This window comes from Pygoscelis adeliae, unplaced genomic scaffold (assembly GCF_000699105.1).
Source record: "Pygoscelis adeliae isolate BGI_AS28 unplaced genomic scaffold, ASM69910v1 Scaffold17, whole genome shotgun sequence".
NCBI classification, from domain to species: domain Eukaryota; kingdom Metazoa; phylum Chordata; class Aves; order Sphenisciformes; family Spheniscidae; genus Pygoscelis; species Pygoscelis adeliae.
The window spans coordinates 1568772-1589726 of record NW_008825234.1 but is presented as its reverse complement, the minus strand read 5'-3'; the positions used below and the strand labels follow the sequence as shown (position 1 = coordinate 1589726).

Below are 20955 nucleotides of genomic sequence, written 5' to 3'. Positions count from 1 at the left end.
GCTGAATGTATCAGTGAGTAGCACTGTATGTTTTTTAATGAAGAAAAATCAGATGAGAGTTAAAAAAATACCATAAATCATCTTCTAACTAAGGAGTATAAATTCATATATTATTTCTTCAATTTCTTCAATTATTAATTTCTATATGTCCTCTTGGAGCTTATCACTATGAAATTCAACAATGTTCTTTCCACAAGAATTATTCATGACAGATTCCGAAAACCAGAGATGACTGAGACACACAGCAAAGCAGTGTGGAATATTCAAAAGTGTGTTTCAGAAAGCCCAAATATATATTCCACTGAAAGCCAAGAGAGCTGAAGCGTGAGGGAAAAATAAGACAAACACAGCTGACCAGGGAAATACAGTAAGCAATAAAAGAACGGATAAAGGCATGCAAGACAGATAAATCAATGGGGTCATCGCTTTGAGCAGGGATAAACAAGTCTAAAAAATAAGCAAATAAGGGGATGATCACAAAAGCCAAAATTGGAAATGGAGAGAAAATTGCAGAAGGTATAAGGACAAACAATAACAGATTTCACAAATATACGAGGAACAAGAGGTCAATGGGAGAGACTGTCGTCTCTGTATGTGGTCGGGAGGATAAGTTAGTGGCAGAGGCTGCTGGGAAGCCGACGCTGCCTTCCCCTCGGCGTGCTCACTGGAGAGACCACAGGGAACATGCCAGAAACAGAGACAAGCGTCCTGGAGGCAGAATCTGAAAAATTAATGAAACAAAGGATGAGACTGGAACAGGTTAAGAAAGAAAAAGAAGAAAATAGGGCAGCTAAACAGTAGGCTCCAGGTCTGGTGACCTGTTTCCCAGGTTTCTGAAAGGCAGATTTTTTTTTTAACTCTCTTGAACTATGAAGTCTATAGTACATGAGGTATATATAAGCTATATGAGGTATATAGTTGAAGAGCAGAAGGAAGCCAGTGCAAGACAGTATTCTCAAGGTTTTATAAGAAAAAAGCCATGCAATGATAGCTTTATAAACTATAAATCCAAGCACAGGCAAAACCAAATTCAGGGTTGTAGAGAGAATGGGCAGCACATTGGTACAAACTAATGAGGAAAGAGTTTACAAAAGCTGAGTCGGAGTTAACTAACATAACTGATTTCCTTGGAAAAGTGACGTATTCCCAAGTCTGTAGTGCTGGACCCAACCCTGAAAATATACAAACGTTTGTTTCTGTTAGTTGCTGATATATCCTCAATTTTGATTCTATAAGCAAAGGCACTGACAATAGATAAATAAAGTGAAAAAACTAAAGTCAAATTCACAACTGTACTTGAATAGCTGAGTTGCAAATAGTTACTTAATGTGATTTTTAAAAGCATCAAAGCCGGTCAGGCAGCTAACTGGCATTGATTTCCATTGCCAGTTATGCACTTTCCAGGGAGGCCTGAATCCCAAGTAATGTCTTAGATTCTCATAAACTTTATAAAATGTTGCGTAGAAAAGCATAAAGCCATGAAAAAAAGATGAAAGATGACCAAAAATGGCAATGACAACAATTTATTTCTACCTTTGACCAATAATTTGTTTCTAGAAAGTCATGCAGTTATACTTAGATGCCAAATACAAAAATTAAACAACAGTTCAAAACAAAATAGATATATTTGATATCCTACTGTGTTCTTCCCCAGTTCCCAGACTATTGTGAATTCCAAAGGGGATTGTTAGATGAAAACTTTTGCAAGTATTTAGTGTTATTAACTGAACAAAGATTGGGGCAGGGTGGGGTTAATGTTCTGGCTTTAATGTGACAAAATTCAAGTTTGCGTCATCTCCAGTGACCAAAAATTTTCACAGTTTCACATCTTGATGGTTTTAGCTCAGAGCTGCCTGAAGTGTCATCTTTACCTCTTATAATGTAAGAAATGAAATCCTAGGGATTGCTGGGGCTAAGCCTACTCACATCTTTGAAAATAAAGATCAGGATTTTGAGAAAATATCATTTAATGATAATGGCATTGAAGAAGCTATAGTCAAGCTAATATGCATCACAAAGAGAAGGAACAGAAATCAAGAAAGCAAGACACATCCACTCAAGAAATGTTATCCTGTCTGCTTAAATCCCATTGAACTGATATGCAAGTTTCTAAAATCTGCCTGAGCCCCAGGCTGTGACCCATTCCTGTTTTCCATGATGCAGCCTCTGTAAGGCACCTAAATGAAACAGGTTCCTCCCTACTTATCCAACCATTTCCCTGGGCACTACATACACTGAAATTCCAGTTCTAAGGAAAAATTTGTCTGCCTTCTCTCATATGGAGGGTTTAAATAGACAGCTCCTGAACCCCCATAGCACCAGGGGAAAAGCCAAAATAAACCTGGTGTGGTCAGAACTACAACAGTGTTTCTCTTTTGCCCCAGGTTTTAGGCACTGTCCAGACTGATGGAGACTGAACTCCTCTTTCTGCCCTGACTGTGATGATGTGGGATATTTTCCATGAAAATAAGTCCCACCTTTCCTCTTGATTCTGAGCAGCTGGGTCCTGACCAAGAGGAGGACTCACAGGACAAGAAGTGGGACAGTCATTTGGCAGCGAGCAGTAGTGGTGACCTAGGGACAAGTATTTCCACTGTATTTAAAGGTTTTACATTGAAGCATCTTTGCGTAGAAACAAATATAGTCCAAAGAGAAGACACCAGAAACTCAGGCCTCCTCTTTTCCCAGGTTTAGGGCTCTTAAATTAGTGAAGGTTTGGGCTTTTGCTTGTCTGCTACGTATCAGACTGAGTTTCTTGCAGCCAGCTGCACAGGGGCTCACCTTCTAGAAGAGGATGCTCTTCCCTGGGATATGCCACGCGACCTGCTGGATGGAGCATGGTCCTGGGATCTGGAGGATGTAGGTCTATTCCCCCTCTAGCCTGCACCATTAGGCCTCAACTTTGGTGTCGGTGTCTGGACATATCCCGTTAGGACTACTACCCCATATCCACTCCCAAATGAGGAGGATTAGAATGTGGCTAGCTGGAAGTACTTAAAAATTACTCAGTATTTCTTGATAGTGTTAATGGAGGGAGGTGTTTAATTTAGGCACACTGGATTAGACTTCAAAGACATCTATAGTCCCTACACAGAGAAAGAGGTGCCTGTGTTATGCAGAAAAGGTCTCCCTTAGCAGGTTTTCCATGATGAATACCATCTTTTGTGACTGTGTATGTTCCTTAGATATGTGTGTGCCAGGCAGATCGAGTCAGCCTTCCTGTGAACAAGTGCTTTAAAATTTAGGTAAGACAATGGCTATGTTCAACACTTAAATAAAATGGTTAGGCACTTAAATAAAATGCTTGTTACCTAAGCAGTGGTTTAAGTTACGGGGTTGCATAGCTGCTGGGATGCTATTAAATCAGATCAAGATCAAGAGCATGCAGACACCACAGAAAGCGCATCTGTAGTACTACATGCGGTGAAAACCCCTGTTTTTCAGTGGTCTGTCAATAGAATATGAAGCATTATTAGAGTGGAAGAAAATTATAAAGATCCTCAGTGTTTTGTAATCGGGATAAAAAGAACAAACATAACGTAAAAGAGGATGTTACAAGTAGATATGCAGAAAGGGCTAGAAAGAACAGTTAAAATGTCCCAAAACTAGTTAATCACAGGATGAAGACTAAAAACCAATATAACTTGAGTAGCATTTATAATCACATAATAAAAAAGTTCAAAGAGGAAATTCTTCAAACAAGAAGTAATTTGTGTGTGCAGTCACTCCATGTAGGAGGTTATAGGGGTTACTCAAGGGTGATCACATTCAACAAACACAGATTATATGACCTTGGAGAAACAGGTGGCTACTCTGGTAGAAGACTGAATTCTGAAATGCTGTTTATGTTACAGTGTATTAAAATGATCGATGAGGAAGTGGTACTCAACTTTGAAAAGTTTGACTTCCTTCACTGACAAAGGATTTTTTTTACTGTTTGATTTTTTTCGATGTGAGAACACTTCCAACACTGGCCATAAAAACTGTTGGTTTTGGTTGTGTTGGGGAATTTGCTTTCCCATTTACCCAGCCTTGCAACATATAATGGAGCACAGCAGTGGAGAATTTAAGAGCAATTCATCATTTATAGCAATAACAACAAACAACAGTGTTAAGAATGGGGTCGTATTTTCATTATTTAAATAGCATTGAAACATATCTTAATTGCATGCAATCAAAACCTTACTGAATATTATACAATTATGAAGCATTGCTTTATTCCTGATTGTTGTACTGATAGCTAACAGCTAGGTTAAGATTGCTGTTTTTTAACTATATTCATCTGCCTTAGAAAAGAGTGTAACATGCAGAAGAGAGAAAAGAATGAAAAGGAAAAACATACATTTGTATCAGTTCTGCAACTGTTATGCTGGCATGTACGTGTGACACTTTCAGGCAAATAATAGTTGTTTGCAATTTCACAGGTTTTGTGAGTGTCCTCCCCCTTGGTCATTATTGCCTAAGCAGCATTTTAGTTTGAAAAACATGCATTTTGAGAACAGCAACTAATCATGGTGTAGAATTAGGATATATGACTAAATGACATGAGTTATACAATCTGACCTACAGAAATCTGCGGGATAGTGTAATAATTTGCATCTCTTTTTTTTGCACAGTGTTTATGGCTGTCCTTTGGCAAAAAAACGAAAAACACAAGATAAGCAACCCCAAGAACCAGCCCCCAAAAGAAAACCCTTTGTGGTTAAAGCAGACAACTCGTCGGTAGATGAGTGCTATGAAACTGATGGAACAGAGGAGATGGATGAAAAGGAAGAGGAAGAAGAGGAAGAGGATGAAGAAGACGAGGAATATTCTGATGATAATGAGGAGCAAGGTGACGAGGAGGAGGATGATGAGGAGATAGATCGAGAAGAAGAAGAGGAGATTGAAGAGGAAGAGGAGGAGGATGAAGAGGAAGGTGAAGATGTGGAGGATGAAGAGGAGGAGGAAGAAGAGGAGGAGGAAGAAGAGGAGGAGGAGGAAGAACGTGGTAATAATCCGAGTATTAGTAAAAAGTAAACAATGTGTGTTTTCTGGGTTAATCTTCTAGTGTGGTGTGTGAGGATTTAGCTGTGCGGTTCTCATTAAAGCTAATGGAAGTCATGCAGTTAAATCTCTCGGCTCCACACTGAAAATATACCCCACTGTGTTCTCTTAACATTTCTTTTAATAAGTCTGTCTTCCAAATACAATATTTTTTAATACACCAGCACTCACATTTCAAACAAGGAGGGTGGAGGTGTGTTTGTGCTAAAAATGTTTGCATAAAATATAATCCTAGTAGTGGATTAATGCATGCAGTTACCAGGAGAATATTCACGAAGGTACAAGCAAAGCATCAGCTACAGCTGGGTGCCTGTACTGATCATTTGCAAGTGTATTTGCTGGATCTGTTTATATAATGTCAATGGTTGCCCACATAAATGCTGTCACAAGTTTGCAGATAATTTTTGTGAGCAAAAATGGGCCTCTTCCCTTTGAAAATTTTGCCCCATCCTTCTCCCTACCCCAAGAAACTAGTCAGAATGAACTATTATAATATACTTTGGTTCTTTGAGACTTGAATGCTGTGTACTTTAGTTGATTCTATTAAAAAGATAGAGAGTGAGAGGTTTACATAGATAAAGTCCTTCTAAAATTCATATATTTTGGTTTTTGTACCATGGCATAAATGCCATTTAGACATACAGGTCACTGGTAGTAACCAAATTAATGTAGTAGCAATGTGATTAACCTTTTCACCTTTCTCTTTTTTGGGATATTGGACTCTGTATAACCAGTATTTTCAAAATATGTAATCAGTGTCCACTTACTCAAGAGTCCATATGCTGATGACAGACATCATAATGCACTGGGGTGAAATGAAAGAATCGTGCAAAAATTAATGAGCTATCTAAAAAGTATTTTGTTCCCATTTCCAGGGAACACGTTTTTGGTTGGGTAGATTCACCTTTCTAACCAATAAATATATAAGAAAAGCTTTCAGCACTCCTCAGTTGGATTCCTCTTAGGAACCAGGTATGAAAGTTGTATGACTTTTGTTTCAGCATTCTGTAAGGTCAGATCTTAAATCCTATAGAAAGACTTTGGAAGTATTCTTTCCATTTGGGCAAGATGGTGGCCAGCTGGGTGGCTATAAGCATTTTCTCAGATATCTGAACCTGTAGCATTTCCTCAATTGCTTAAATTTGCCAACAAAATTGGTATAGCATAAATGGCCAATCTTGAAAGTTACATGAGTTTGATGCAACAAGGAAGCTACTTCCTTTTGCAGGGAACTCTGCTGTTTCAGAACCTGGAAGAGAAGCTGTGTTAGATCAGGCTGATGTGCAACTGCTATTGCTATCCTGATGGGCAAGTGCAGGATGTCTAGCAGTTTCTTCAAGAGATAATGGTGACTGAGTTTGTTGGTGCTTAGGTTATGGTGCAACTGCTGCTGTGATTTCAGCTGACGTGAAAAACTTTGAATCTACACTATCAAAAATGATAAAAGGAAAAAAAAAACTAAGCAAAACTCAAGAGCTCAAGAAAATTGCTTCTGGCAAGCTAGCAGGCTTGATACTCAGTTTACATTTACTATCATAATGAAACACAGTGGTTTACTTACTCCAACACAGTTACACATGCAGTTAGCAGTCCTAATCAATCTACAGAGGCTGACATTGCTTTTTGACTGCTTTCCTTCCATATATAGTAGGCTGTGGTTAAGAACTGCATAAATTTTATAGAGGTACCTGTATTAGCTGCTCTGCATATTACATGGAATTAAAACTTATATAGGTCAAGTTTTTCTTAGGATCCCATGTTATTCCAGTAATAATACGTATGTATATTAATAAATATATGTATGTTCTATGCCAAATATTAGTCATTGAGAAAAAATCCTCATAAAATGGGAAAAGTGATAATAGAATTTTATAAGAAAAATATTTCATGATCTTTTGAGAATCAACATAGTAATCGCTATGCAACAATCCCAGTTAGAGCACAGCTGATTTACAAGAAAGAGTTACTAGCAATTGATGAGGAAGGTAATATGAGTTCCTTATGTCTATGCCAAGGAGTGGAGAGTGATAGCAATTTGTTCTTGGTGAGGTCTAGAAGCTAATCAATAAATCAGATTTTTTTAGATCGTTTATTTCCTATTGATTTCGATAGGGATCCTGGTGTTTCAGTTTCTTCCGCTCATAACATAAGCAGCTCTGGTGGAATTTGGACTGTTGATTTTCCAGGGAAATGAAGTGCAATCAAAGTTAGGTGTTCTAAAACTACATGGTCTGAATATGGCACTTGCCTTTATCTATTGACTATATGGGAAAATTAGGTCTGTCAGCTCTGAATTTAGTTGTCTTAATCATTTGCTGCTCACTACAATGTAGATACTGTAGTAAACCACCATCCATCTTTTAAGGCACCTTAGCAGAAAGTCTGAATGTGTCTTAAGTGTTCTTATCCCTAGAAACAAAAGCAGAGTTAGTCACTGGACACCAGGATGCCTGCACAGTTCTCATAAAGCTTTCTGTCACTTGCGCTGTAGATTACAGCAGTTCAGAAAATTTCCATAAGTAACTATGGACAAAACAGTTAAAATCATAAGTATCAGTGATAGAAGAATTCCATCAGCAAGTATAGGGCTACAGAGCCAGCAGTTAGTGGGGGGGGAAGGGAAGAGAGGAGGAAGGTAAGGTATTTTACCGTTTCTCAGACGAAATTCAGTTTTCTGTTAGAAAAGAGTAAATCCTGGGAAACTCAAGTACCTCACTGGCATCTCATTGCCCATACTTTTTGTTAAAAGAAAGTGAATTTTGGATGGGATTCTCAGAGAATAGAGATAATATACAAGTAATATAGGTATACAGTTCATACTGAAAATACTTGGACATTCACCGAAACCATCTCGGCCTTTTTGAAAATCACATCTTTCTAGCCTCATCACTGATAAGCTAAAGGACTTGGAAAATCCAGATGTATCCTAAAGAAACACTCTTACAAATCTCAAAATACCAATTTAAAATAAAAAGAAAAAAAAACCCAAACTTTTTTAGATAAGTCCCAAATTCTGTGCTCGTATTTCTGTACACAATCTGTTGAACCAAAGTTAATGCTTAAAATTCCCCAGAAATGGCCAGCATATCCTCTTTAAATTTCCATTAAATGTACTGAATCTCTTTGAAGAACAGATATCTATCCATCTATCTATGGATAGACTTGAGAAGCCCTTATGTTCAGCACCACCACTAAAGAAAAGATGAATCTTTCCAATTTCCCTTATATTCCAGAAAGGGCAGATAGATGACCTGTGTTATGATAACCTAACCTGTAAATTGCAATACAAATGTGAAGGAGTAAGAGAAAAGGCTGCTTTTGGAGTGCCCCTTCTCTGTGATGGCAACTGCCGAGAACCTTTGGATTGAAATCTGAAGGGTGCATTTGATTTGCAAGGCAAACTGAAGTACTTTCTCCCGAGAAGACCTCGCTTCAGGTATTTGGGTCCCAAAGACTGTTTCACAAAGCTTTTCTATTATAGAAAGAAATCTCCGCTGGAGGAGCTCCCGGAACAGATGTTCCAAGGCACCATTTAGCCCATTTCACATGAAGACATTCAAGATGGCTTGTACTCCAGGTATTTCATAATCTGCCAGGGGCAGGAGGAGTCAGGCTGATTCTAGACCTAAGGAAATTTGATACATCAATCAAATCCATTTCACGGATGATGCTACAAAAACTATTGCAGTTTCCCAAGAGGTGAAATGGTAGGATGTATAAATCTTTTAGACACTCCCTTACATTTTCTAATAAACTCAAGGTAGCTGGCATATACAATATACCAACACATGGTACTGCACCTAATTTTTCAGGTGGAATATGCTGCAAAAATAGCTGTAAACCACAGATAGCGGTGTATATTCACAGGAGACATAATACAGTTTTTAAAAATAAATGAAAGCTAGCACATGGATGTAGAGATAGATGTTCTACCTGGTTTTGCATTTCTTTAAATTGTAGGTTTTTAAAAATTTGGTAATATGTTTGGGTTTTTTCCTTCACTTGCATGAACTCAACACAGACACGTAGGCCCTCATAATTTGAAATCCACCTATCAGCTCTATTAAGATTGTTAGTGGCCTCCGCTATCTTCCTGATCCCCTCATCAGATTGCTTCTGAAGCACTTACGTCCTCTGAGCAAGAGGAGACTCGGACACCAATCTAAAGGTGAAAGAAGCACATGTGCTGGGGAAACTCTGGTGGCACACGGCTTTCCAGCTGTGCTTGCCTCTGAAGACGCATCTTGATAAAATAAAAATGACAGACCTATATTAGCCAGGTTGCCTGTCCAGCCTGCTGACCACTAATCATATTAATTTATTTAAATACTAGCAGGAAAGTGGTCATCTATTTGGTGAACACAGTAGATGTTCAGTATTCATCAGAGCAGAGAGCCAGACTCACGTGTACCTTACAGGCAAAACAACTAATAGAAGAAAATTATAGCTTTAAATTAAGAGGCCAGAAAGCATAATTTCACTGCTTAGGACAATGTACATGGGAAGAAGTGCATTTTCCAGGGCCAAAGAAGACTAAATAAATACCTGACAGCTTCACAAGGCGAAGCAGATCTTAACCCTTTGCTAATAAACTCTATTGCTGTATTGTTTCACCTCCTTCATAAAAGAAGATACCCCACGCTTAGGGTATCTCACCAATAACAATATGAAGAACAGAAAAAAATGAGAGTTGTAGTTGGAAGACATTTATCCTAGCCATTGTGTTAGTTTCCTCTGGATAAGAAGTTAAAAGTTGCCTTTCTGGTCTAGTTACAAAGTGCTCAAGCCTGGGAGTGGTTGGGTCAAACAACAGCATAAGAACTTTTACTGATGCTTTCTTTCTGTATTGAAGATGCGAGCATGGATTGCAACATGTTCTGCTGTTTAGCTGTTTATATTATTTCATATGGAGACATTCAGATTAAACATCTTATCTGAAAATTTTTGTTGGAAATAATGCGATTAAAAGGTTTGGAACAGGTAGTTCAGAGCTGGAAACCTCAAGGTTGTGGCATAGCATGGGGAAACAGCTAGCCAGTAAACACCTTCTGGATACCTCTAGTTCTTGCAGAAAAAGTTCAGATCTGTTTGTTACAGTTGTTACATGTTTGTGGTTGGTTGGTTGGTGGATTGCTTAAACATGACTGCAGTGTTAGTTTAGTCAACTTTTGCTTGCTGCTGTGTTCCATGCTAAAGGTGTTTACTGTTTGTTGCTCATAGACAGTATAATTTAAGAGCATTATTTAAACATTATTTTTGAATTCTCTGAAGTGAGATTGGGCCTGATACTAAGCTTGCTTGCATCAGGACTAGTCAAGAATTAACTTTATGTCAATAGAATTACATTTACATGAGGTGGTGTTGCATATATCATACCTAATTTTTTCTCCACTTGAAGAACTATTTTAAAAGATTTCCTTCTCTGTGAATGTTTAACTCAGAAGCTCAGTAAACCTTCCAGGCTGTGTCTAGAAACTTACATGTGACTTTAAGCAGTTAGTAGCCCTCTTCACGTTAACTTCCATGTTTAAAGTTAGAAATGTACATAAGTATCCTTCTGATGTAGAGGTTTGCATGTTTAGCTCCTTTCCTACAAATAAAAGGCCTTAAATGATAATGTGAAATACCTGATCCTTCAAGAGCAAATGATTCAATTATAGCTTTATGCAGTGTAAAGAAATTATTCACCTTTGATGAGACAGATTATAGGTCTCCACCGTACACAACTTTTGTTGATGTAAGCAGAAATTCTGTAGAGGACAAGGAGTTCAGGATCTGAACTGGAGGCCGTAGTGAGAGCATCACAGAACACATTCAGCACCACATCTGATTTTAATGATGCTTCATCCTGAATCTATTTTACATGGCATGGGGTTGCTTGCTTGTATTTTTAATTCACTAACCCTTTCCTTCAGTATTAGCAGAACATGAGATGTTGGGCCCATTGTAATGTCAAATTGTTTCAGGGCTTATGTGTGACCGAACCTTTCTCTAGTCTTGCCAGAGCAGTAGGTCTGGAAAGGAACCGTATATCTCAGCAGTGCTGCTTTGGATTCTCACAGATTGCAATCCTCAAGAAGAGGCTGCATAGAGGTTGCCTCTTCTGTATTTCCATTGCATCCTTCTGTCTGCAGATAAATGCTGAGTGGATCCTTGATTTTGCCTCTTTCATTTGTTGTCTGGCAAGATCCTATAGCAAAACTAATTCTTTCTGGAATAAGATGCATTGGGGAAGAAATACAGAGCGAAAGTGCTGTAGCCTTAGAACTGTATTCCTATTCTCACTCAGATTCTCTGTAACCAGTTCATTACCAATCATCTCCTGTTTTTGGCACAACTGTGCCAAGAAGCTGGTTGCTTATATGTTATAGTGTTTTAAAGAACCTATAGTGAACTCAATTATATAGCAGCTCTTTGCATCCGTATTTGCAAACATAATGACCTAATGTTGTAGAAAGTCTCACATCTGGGATATGGCACTTTTGGAAACATATTCACAGGTTGTGCAAAACCAAACTCTTCATGTTCTCTCTTTGAATTCCTTTGCCTTTCACAGCACTACTTCAAAGACTGCATTGTCCACACTGTGCTGCAGCTTACACAGAGACCACAGACTCTGTATGAATCCTTCTTGACACTACAGATGTAATGATTCTTAAAAATAAGTTTTGTTTGGTCAGTGTTAGAGGTTCCTATTTTTCCTCTTGTGTTTAGAGAGCAGCTCTAAGGACAAATTTTGATTACCCTATTCATTCACAATTCCCACCGGACTTAACAGTATTTGTCCTGAAAGAGTGAACACAAATGGCAGCTTTTCACCCTGAAAAGCAGAGAACCTTATTTGGTAGCTGTAGGAGTTAATTTTCCACTATTACAGTTCCTCCAGGAGATAATAAAATGAAATAAAATTCCAGACTGGATTGATCATTTCTTCTGATCCATATCTATTCTCATGAATCAAATTTACAGTCCTGGCAAATGCCTCAAGTCACGGAAATTTTGTTTAACTGAAATATATAAACAACAACACTAACAAAGCATTCTTTTGAAACAAAAGCATTGATGTATAATGAACATATATATGTAAACCTGAATACTTTTTATTATGGAAGCATTTCCTCCTCATTTTACAGGTCTCAGAACAATTCAGTTTTGTTCTTTTGTCACCTGTATCACATATGACATAGTCCTTTTCTACCATAAGAGATACTTTCCCTTCTGTGAATTAATGTATTTTACAGCTAGTTTTTGAGAGCAGACTGTGGGAGCTACAATTAGCGAGCTGGACAGCAAGGAAGGCCACGTCATTTAACAGAAGACAAAAAGGAGTAATGCTAGAAAAGAAACCACCTCAAGGAGTTTGGTAAAGGATGTTAAATAGTAATTAGGAAAGGCCACTGATGTGGTTGTGGACTCAAGCTGGTTTTAGTCACTGCTGTTAAAATCCCCAGAATTATTTGGCAGATAAAGGCTTCATGCAGAAAGTACTGAAAATAGTCAGTCACTAACACTAAGCATGTCAAGTATCCATAACACCACAGTTGGTTTTTTTAATGTTTTTTTCCAAGGCATCCATGGCAGATATATGCTGTGTGCAGTAAATACTACTGTTGTAGCAAAATTTTGCGGTGGCTCTGTAGGAGAAAGTTTTGCCAGTTAACAAGATTGACAGCTCAAGACTTAATGGGGCTTTATTAGGTGAACTCATCAATCTGATAGTTCTGTCATCCCAAAAGCTTAATTTTGCAGGCTATACTATTAATAGGAAGAGTAAGTAATAGTCTTTCTGTGACACTAAAGGAACTCCACAGAAGAGCTGAATTTACAGTTACAAAAACAAACAAAGCAAGCAGGCATTTTCTTCCTCGTATTACGTAGACATCGATTACTGACGCTAACAAGGGAAAGGTCTGTATGGCATGAATACTTCCAGTCACCTAACACAGGAGTGTTTGCAAAGCTGCACAGGCCCATGTCAGGCTAGGGTTATGTCTTTACATTTTCCAAAGCATATGCGGTGAGATTCCTTACTTATCATATACACTTCTAAGGCATGCTATGCAACTGCTTTTCTTCTAGTTTCTATTGTATCAAATCTATTGTTTTACCAACTGCCTCAACTTATCATAGAAGTTCTATATAAACAAGATGCATCTGCTAAACAGTTTCTTGGACACCCTGTAAAGCATTGGGCTGAAGTCTTTGCAGAGTAACCCTTAGCTGTCTTTATATCATCTGCAATAATTAAAACATCATACAACTTTAGAGGCTGGCATCCAAAAGACAGTTAAAAATTGTTTCTATTGCAATATGTTGAATAAAACTTTGCCCTCAGATCATTGTGTGAAATATATTTTAAAAAGTAACAGCAGAAATACAGAATGACAGATAATTATTACCAGACTGTTAGGAATAGGGCTGGAGTTGGACTTACAAAAAGTATACTAATGTTTATATTAAAGTTTGTTTAGTATTTAATGAGAGCAGTCTATGGATGTCCTTCTCTGAAAATACAGCCAGAAAGGGCAACTTTTAAGTGAATAGAAACTGGAATCCTTTCTTGGGAGCCAAGGATCCTCCTACATTTGATGGAGCAAGATAAATGTTTCAGAATAGAATGAAATGGAAATTCTGCCCCTATCTGTAACTCAGGTACCTGAGTTAAGTGTGACAGGTGATGCAGGAGTTCAATACCACATTTACTTCTTCCCCAACACAGGTTAGCCGCTAGACTGGAGACTGCTTTGCATAAGCAATGCTCTTATGCTTTCTGCTGAAGCTCCATCACACCCTAGAAAAAAAATTCAAGAACTGCAGTAGACCAAAGGGAGTCATTCTTCTGGGAAAGTGGGATATGCTGGGTTCCTGTCTTTGCCCCAAGGACACTCTAACCATCTTATGAATTGACTGCTTAATATTAGGTTACAAAATCAATCCTGGGAGCAGGGATCAGACACTACATTTCTCTCTTTTAGGCAAATGCCCTTGTTTGATGCGTACAATAAAGACAGTATATTTTTGCATGACCCAAATAGCATGAAAAAAAAAAGTATAGGTTTTATGCTACTCTCGTGTTTTCTGCTTCCTAGTGGAGCTTGCGTCCAGTCTAGTTTTTATTGTGGTGACTAGCAAACTTTTCTGGGAGACGTGGTGCTGGATCCACTCAAACTGGGAGAACTTTTACTCTTAGTCTTCCAATTCTTTAGCAAGTGACCTACTAAACAAGGTATTTTACCTGGAAGATTGGTGGGCGGGGGTGAGCAGGGGAAATGAAGGACGAAACAGGCAGTTCTTCCCTTGGCTATAAATTAAAGCAAGGCAGTCAAAGCAACTTTGTGGAAAGCCTTTTTCTTTCAGGTGTGTATCAGAGCATACCTATTGGATTGGGTCTCTATGGGAACTCATGTATGAAAACACCCAATGTATAGAATCCTTCAAGGCTTAAATGGCAGGCAGGTGGAGAGCTTCTTAAGGCTGGAGCTGTTTCGGTACCCATAGAAGCAGAGCCTTGAACAGTTGATCTGTGTTAGAGTTTAGATGTCTCCCAGGTTTAAGCCACAAATGAGAACAGGTGTAGTTGTATCGCCAAGAGAAATGGAAATGTGACTGTTCCTTTCTATACAACATGCCACATGAAAAGTCCAATCTGAAAGTGATGTAGAAATTGCTGCTGCTATTCATAAGATTTTTTTAAAGTGATTCATGTTGAAATGCCCATTAAAGATAAGTATGATTTTAAGAACGAATTTGATTCAATGGCTGGAGGATCTGCTGACGCAGAAATGGAAAGAACAAGCTCCAAGTGTAAAAGGGAGTACAGGACTTATGCAGGAAAAAAAAAAGAATGCAGAAAGACATAAAGAAATGATTAGGAGGTCATCATGGGAGTACTGCAGAGAGCAAGTGAAATATGCTGTTAGGATTCCTTCCTGGGACAGCAGGAAATGACGAAGATGTGAAAGTTGCAGTCTAGAATTTGCATTATGCAGAATCTTTAAAGTAACAATAAAAAGGCTTTAAGAAAGAAGGATAATTTTACAATATAGCTGTATATATACAGCTATATATATACCTGTATATACAGAATCAGGACTAGACAAAATACCCACACCACAGGTAATGCAGCACAGTACAGTTCTTTTCTGTTGTTATATTTTCCCCTCCCTAATATGTGAGCATTTTCCTACAGTTCATGAACATACTGATGGAATTTTATATTTATATTATTAAAATAATTATAAAAATATTTATATATTTTTAAGGGCTGGAAGGAATGTCTTATGAGGAGCGGCTGAGGGAGCTGGGGTTGTTTAGCCTGGAGAAAAGGAGGCTGAGGGGTGACCTCATTGCTCTCTACAGCTTCCTGAGGAGGGGAAGTGGAGAGGGAGGTGCTGATCTCTTCTCCCTGGTGTCCAGTGATAGGATGCATGGGAATGGTCCAAAGCTGTTCCAGAGGAGGTTTAGACTTGACATTAGGAAGCATTTCTTTACCGAGAGGGTGGTCAAAAACTGGAACAGGCTTCCTAGAGAGGTGGTCGATGCCCCAAGCCTGTCAGTGTTTAAGAGGTATTTGGACAAGGCCCTTAATAACATGCTGTAACTTTTGGTCAGCCCTGAAGTGGCCGGGCAGCTGGACTAGATGATCTTTGTAAGTCTCTTCCAACTGAAATAGTCTGTTCTGTTCTGTTCTGTTCTATTCTATTCTATTCTATATCACTGTCATTAGTAGAATCAGAACGAGACAGATGCAGAGCACTTTTAAAAACCCAACCAATAAGTGTTGATGCTCAGAGGCTTTTTATAATATGGAAAACCAGGATTGTTAAAATAGACTTGATCTGTGGAGAAGATACAAACAGTGATGAGCCAAAATTACTAACTATTTAGAAATGCATAACTAAAAGTAATAGCAATGTATTCATAAAAGAAAGAATAACTGTCCTTTGGAAAATATGTGTTTTGCTTGAACTCTGCAAATTGCACATCACTGAGAAGATAGACAGTGTGGAAATAATGTACACAGTTTATCTGAGTTTTAGGAAAGGATTTGACGCAGTTCCATTTAATAAATTCATTCTGAAGTCATAAAACATAATACAGCATCAGATAAAAAAGGGACAGAGGGGAAAAGTTCATGTTGGATAGGTTAATTCCATGGGCTCTTAAGTAGCTCAGATACTTCAGTGTGCAGAAATTTGTTAATGAGACTAGAGCCTAAAAATAATCATACAAAGTGCAATTGAAAGTGAACAATATGTTAGGGTGATTTCAGTATGAATCACCTGATGACTACTTGAAGAAAAAAATAAAAACAAAAATAATTTCAGGCAGAAGTACACGTATTGACTTTATCTCATGTACATTTCTTTTACCAGTGAACTCCAGCAAAACAAGTTCTGAGCTGAACCATCTTGAGACCAGACTCAGACTCAGGTTTTATTTTTGTACAGTATAAGATTTTCTCTGTATCTACGTGTGTGTGTGTGTGCATGTATCTTGGAAAACTGGCTATTGTGATTATTTGTTTGATTGATCCACTTTGTAGTTTGTTTCTGTGAGCCAGTTGAGTAAGAGTTTTAGCAGAGATGTCGTGCACTGAGATTGTGCCGCTCTAGTCAGTTTAGGCACTGTGAGGCTGGCTACGAAGCCACTGTCATCATAGCTGGAAGGTATACCTTTAGTTGGAAATATATACAAATATATGTAAATATGTAGGTGGTTACATTTGTCCAGCAAAAGTTTTCTTTGTATGAGACAGAAGCTTTCATCATCAGGACAGATATTCCAGTGCACGTCTAAACAGCAGTGGGAAATCCCTCACAGAAGGGAGGAGCTGACAATTTCAGCTGCTCACAATGGTGGCACTGTGTGTTCTTTAGGTGGACAGGTAGTTGGAACAGCCTCACTGGAAATATCTTTGCAGATGCAGTAGTGACAGAAAAAGTTTTTTTAGATCTGTTACCATAGCATACATTTCCTGCATTTGACAGGTCTCTGGTACTCTAATCTCGTTCTTAGACATTTCCAAACTCATAGGCCATCTGTAGATGTAATATAGATGGCAAATAAACAGAAGATAATAAAGAGTCTTTGTAGCTAGCTAAGAGCTAGCTGCACCATTGAGTCACCATTTTCTGTTTTTTGAGGTCCACTGTATACGTGTTCTTGACTGACTGGAGTAGCATGGTTAAAAGAATAGGTTCCTATTTGCCTTACTTGTTCCTTCTGAAGCTACAGTTAACAGTGTGCTTTCCATCAGTCCCAACTTACAGATTTTCCTGCCTTGTTCCCCATCTCTTCAATCACAGTAATCAAAGACTACATCTATGTAAGTGAATAAAACAGACCATAGTCCACTCATTTAATGCTGAGTTCAACAGTTGCATGACTTGAGTGCATACAGCTAAGCTTTTATCTTCCAAAATAGGATCACCACATTCAAACTCCTTCCTGGGAATGGTCCCTAACCAGCACCTCTGCACTGTGCCTGGTCATTGCTGGAAGGATGTTCAGTCACTCAAGTCAAAATCATGCCAGGGCTTCACTAAGAGTTTAGCAGTATGAATAACCACATGCCACTGCTTGGTCTGGTGTTCTGTCCCTAATTAGTTTATACTAGAATGGCTATAACCAAAGAGGCAAAGCACCCTTTGTATTTACTTTCTCCTTATTCTATGGAGTATTACTCAGCCTTCCCTGTCATGAAAAGATGGGAAATGAAGGAAATGTAGATGAAGATGCTGGATGAGGGGATAAGGAAAAAAGGAACAAACCCCCTAATGAAAAGCTTTACATTTCGAATGAAGTAAAGGCTGGCAGTCATGCACATAGAAGTCTTTGTCCTTCCAGATCCCTTGGCACTGAACTCATTGAGGGAATAGAAACAGAGACAGGAAGAAGAAATTTCAAGGATATTCTATTTAGCAGTTGTCTCATCCTCTAGAATGGTAGTAATATGTGCCTCTGTCCCCTCTGCCAGTTAGGTCAGATTATTATCAAAGTACAAACAGGCTTCCTTTGATAATCAAACACAACTAAAAATAAGTAATTAAACTTATAATGGAGATCAGACTCATCCAATAAGATATGACTTTCTCCATGTAACTCATGCAATCACAAGCATCTGTCCCATCCAATCTGCAACCTGAACATACCTCCTTTTGGGTAGCTCTTTCATTCCTTCCTCCCTGCAATTCCTACTGTGTCATACTAAAGATATTAATGAATTTCAACAAGGAGCCTGTCTGCAACCTGAACATACCTCCTTTTGGGTAGCTCTTTCATTCCTTCCTCCCTGCAATTCCTACTGTGTCATACTAAAGATATTAATGAATTTCAACAAGGAGCAATTTGAAAGTTCTGAGTAAAAGCAATTGGGATAGGATTCATCCCATCAATTTCATTCATAACCTATCAATTCGCACCTCGAATACTGTGTTCAGTTTTGGGCCCCTCACTACAAGAAGGATGTTGAGATGTTGGAACATGTCCAGAGAAGGGCAACGAGGCTGGTGAGGGGTCTGGAGAACAAGTCTTATGAGGAGCGGCTGAGGGAGCTGGGGGTGTTTAGCCTGGAGAAAAGGAGGCTCAGGGGAGACCTCATTGCTCTCTACAACTACCTGAAAGGAGGTTGTAGCGAGGTGGGTGTCGGTCTCTGCTCCCAAGTAACTGGCGAAAGGACGAGAGGAAATGGCCTCAAGTTGCACCAGGGGAGGTTTAGATTGGATGTAAGGAAAAATTTCTTTACTAAAGAGTGGTTAAACATTGGAAGAGGCTGCCCAGGGAAGTGGTTGAGTCACCATCCCTGGAAGTATTTAAAAAACGGGTAGATGAGGCGCTTAGGGACATGGTTTAGTGGGCATGGTGTTGTTGGGTTGACGGTTGGACTCGATGATCTTGGAGGTCTCTTCCAACCTTAATGATTCTATGATTCTATGATTCTAAGAGAAATAGTCACTTTTAGGGAATAATTCAGCCAATCTACTTTAGATACCTAGCTTAGGATGAGATAGATCACATCCCAGGATGCATGTTTTTGTCCAAGGCCTATAAATGGAGTCTAGATGCCTAGTTCATATGGAGACATGTTCAATATGGACATCTGCGTTGAGTCAGAGATCTGAACTGAAACAAAACCAGTGAAAAGAGATTATGTATTCCTATAGTAACAGTTTCCAACCTGTCTTTCTCAGAGATTTGTATGTGAGAAAGAAAATGTTAGTTTATGAACTGAAAATGTGTTCTTCAGGCTGCATCCTTTGCAAAGCAATGATCATGGAGAGGGGTATAGGTAGGGGTCACTGTCTCCTAAGCAGCCTTTGGAGTAGCCCCATGAGAAGTTCCATATCAAGAGCTGTCTGAGTGGGTGTTCTCCCACCAGTGCAGCTGGTCCTCTGCTCCCCTGCTGTCTTCCTGCTGCATCTCAGTATTTGGAGAATAGCTTTGGCTTCCTCATTGCCTGCTGCCCTGCTGAGCTGTGGAAACCTGAGAGAAAGCAAGAAACTACCATACTCTACTGAGTCATTATAAGGATACAAAACAGAATATCTCCCCTCCCTCATATAGCCTGCCGGGAGAGAAAAAGTAGGATGAAATTAATACCAGTCATCAGCTAAAGCCGTCTCATTATCTGCCCAGACAGAAGTCAGGTTAAAACAGTTAAGGGCTGCCTGAACCAGATTCACAAAGCATGGACCAGATGGGGATGACTGGCTAAATTGTACTGCCCTTGCAAATCCAGCATATCCACTTCTGATCACAGATATACTCAGCAAGTCCCTTCTGAAACCTAAACATACACCTTCATACCAAATATTGCAGATACTGCAAACCAAACAAGCAGGCTTCATACCAACCAGGACCGTATCTACTTAAAGGGATGCCTGTAGGTAACTGAAAAGTATTTTCTGCTCTCTGAGGTGGAAAAAAAAAAATCCTGAGCATATTAATTGGATTTTGACTTTTTGGAAATAATGTTTGGCTGTCAGGATGAAAAGACTGGAGACTGTAACCAGAAGGCTGCGGGAAGTGATTATTCCCCGTTACTCAGCACTTACACTATTGTATGTGGAGCACTAGATCCAGTTTTGGGCTCTTCAGTACAAGAAAGCATTGAAATACTGGAGTCCAGTGGTGAACAACCAAGATGATTAAAGAGCTGGAGCTCATGATGTACAAAGAGAGACTGAGAAAAAAGGGTTTGTTCACTGTGAGGACGAGAAGGCTAAGGGGAGATCTTATTCCTGTATTCAGCTACTTATGGAATCATAGAATCATACAATAGTTTGGGTTGGAAGGGACCTTCAAAGGTCATCTAGTCCAACCCCCCTGCAATGAGCAGGGACATCTTCAACTAGATCAGGTTGCTCAGAGCCCTGTCCAACCTGACTTTGAAGGTTTCCAGGGATGGGGCATCCACCACCTCTCTGGGCAACCTGTGCCAGTGTTTCACCACACTCAGAGTAAAAAACTTTCTTCCTTATATCTAGTCTAAATTTGCCCCCCTTTAGTTTAAAGCCATTCCCCCTTGTCCTGTCGCAACAGGCCCTGCTAAAAAGGTTGCTGCCATCTTTCTTATAAGCCCCCTTTAAGTACTGATAGGCTGCAATAAGGTCTCCCCGAAGCCTTCTCTTCTCTAGGCTGAACAACCCCAACTCTCTCAGCCTTTCTTCATAGGAGAGGTGTTCCACCCCCCTGATCATTTTTGTGGCCCTCTTCTGGACCTGCTCCAACAGGTCCATGTCTTTCTTATGCTGAGGGCTCCAGAGCTGGACGCAGTACTCCAGGTGGGGTCTCACCAGAGCAGAGTAGAGGGGCAGAATCACCTCCCTCGACCTGCTGGCCAGGCTTCTTTTGATGCAGCCCAGGATACAGTTGGCCTTCTGGGCTGCGAGCGCACATTGCTGGCTC

At 39.3% G+C, this 20955-nt stretch overlaps 1 protein-coding gene across 2 annotated transcripts in view; it reads left to right on the top strand.

Moving 5' to 3' along the window:
* MYT1L (myelin transcription factor 1-like) overlaps nucleotides 1-20955 on the top strand; it is a 309228-nt gene that overhangs the window by 197650 nt on the left and 90623 nt on the right. The window contains exon 6 of one of the 2 annotated variants that reach the window (XM_009329297.1): nucleotides 4617-4990. In XM_009329297.1, the coding sequence (XP_009327572.1) occupies nucleotides 4617-4990 (374 nt within the window). The remainder of the gene's footprint in view (nucleotides 1-4616; nucleotides 4991-20955) is intronic. The other variant, XM_009329298.1, reaches the window with a different exon arrangement.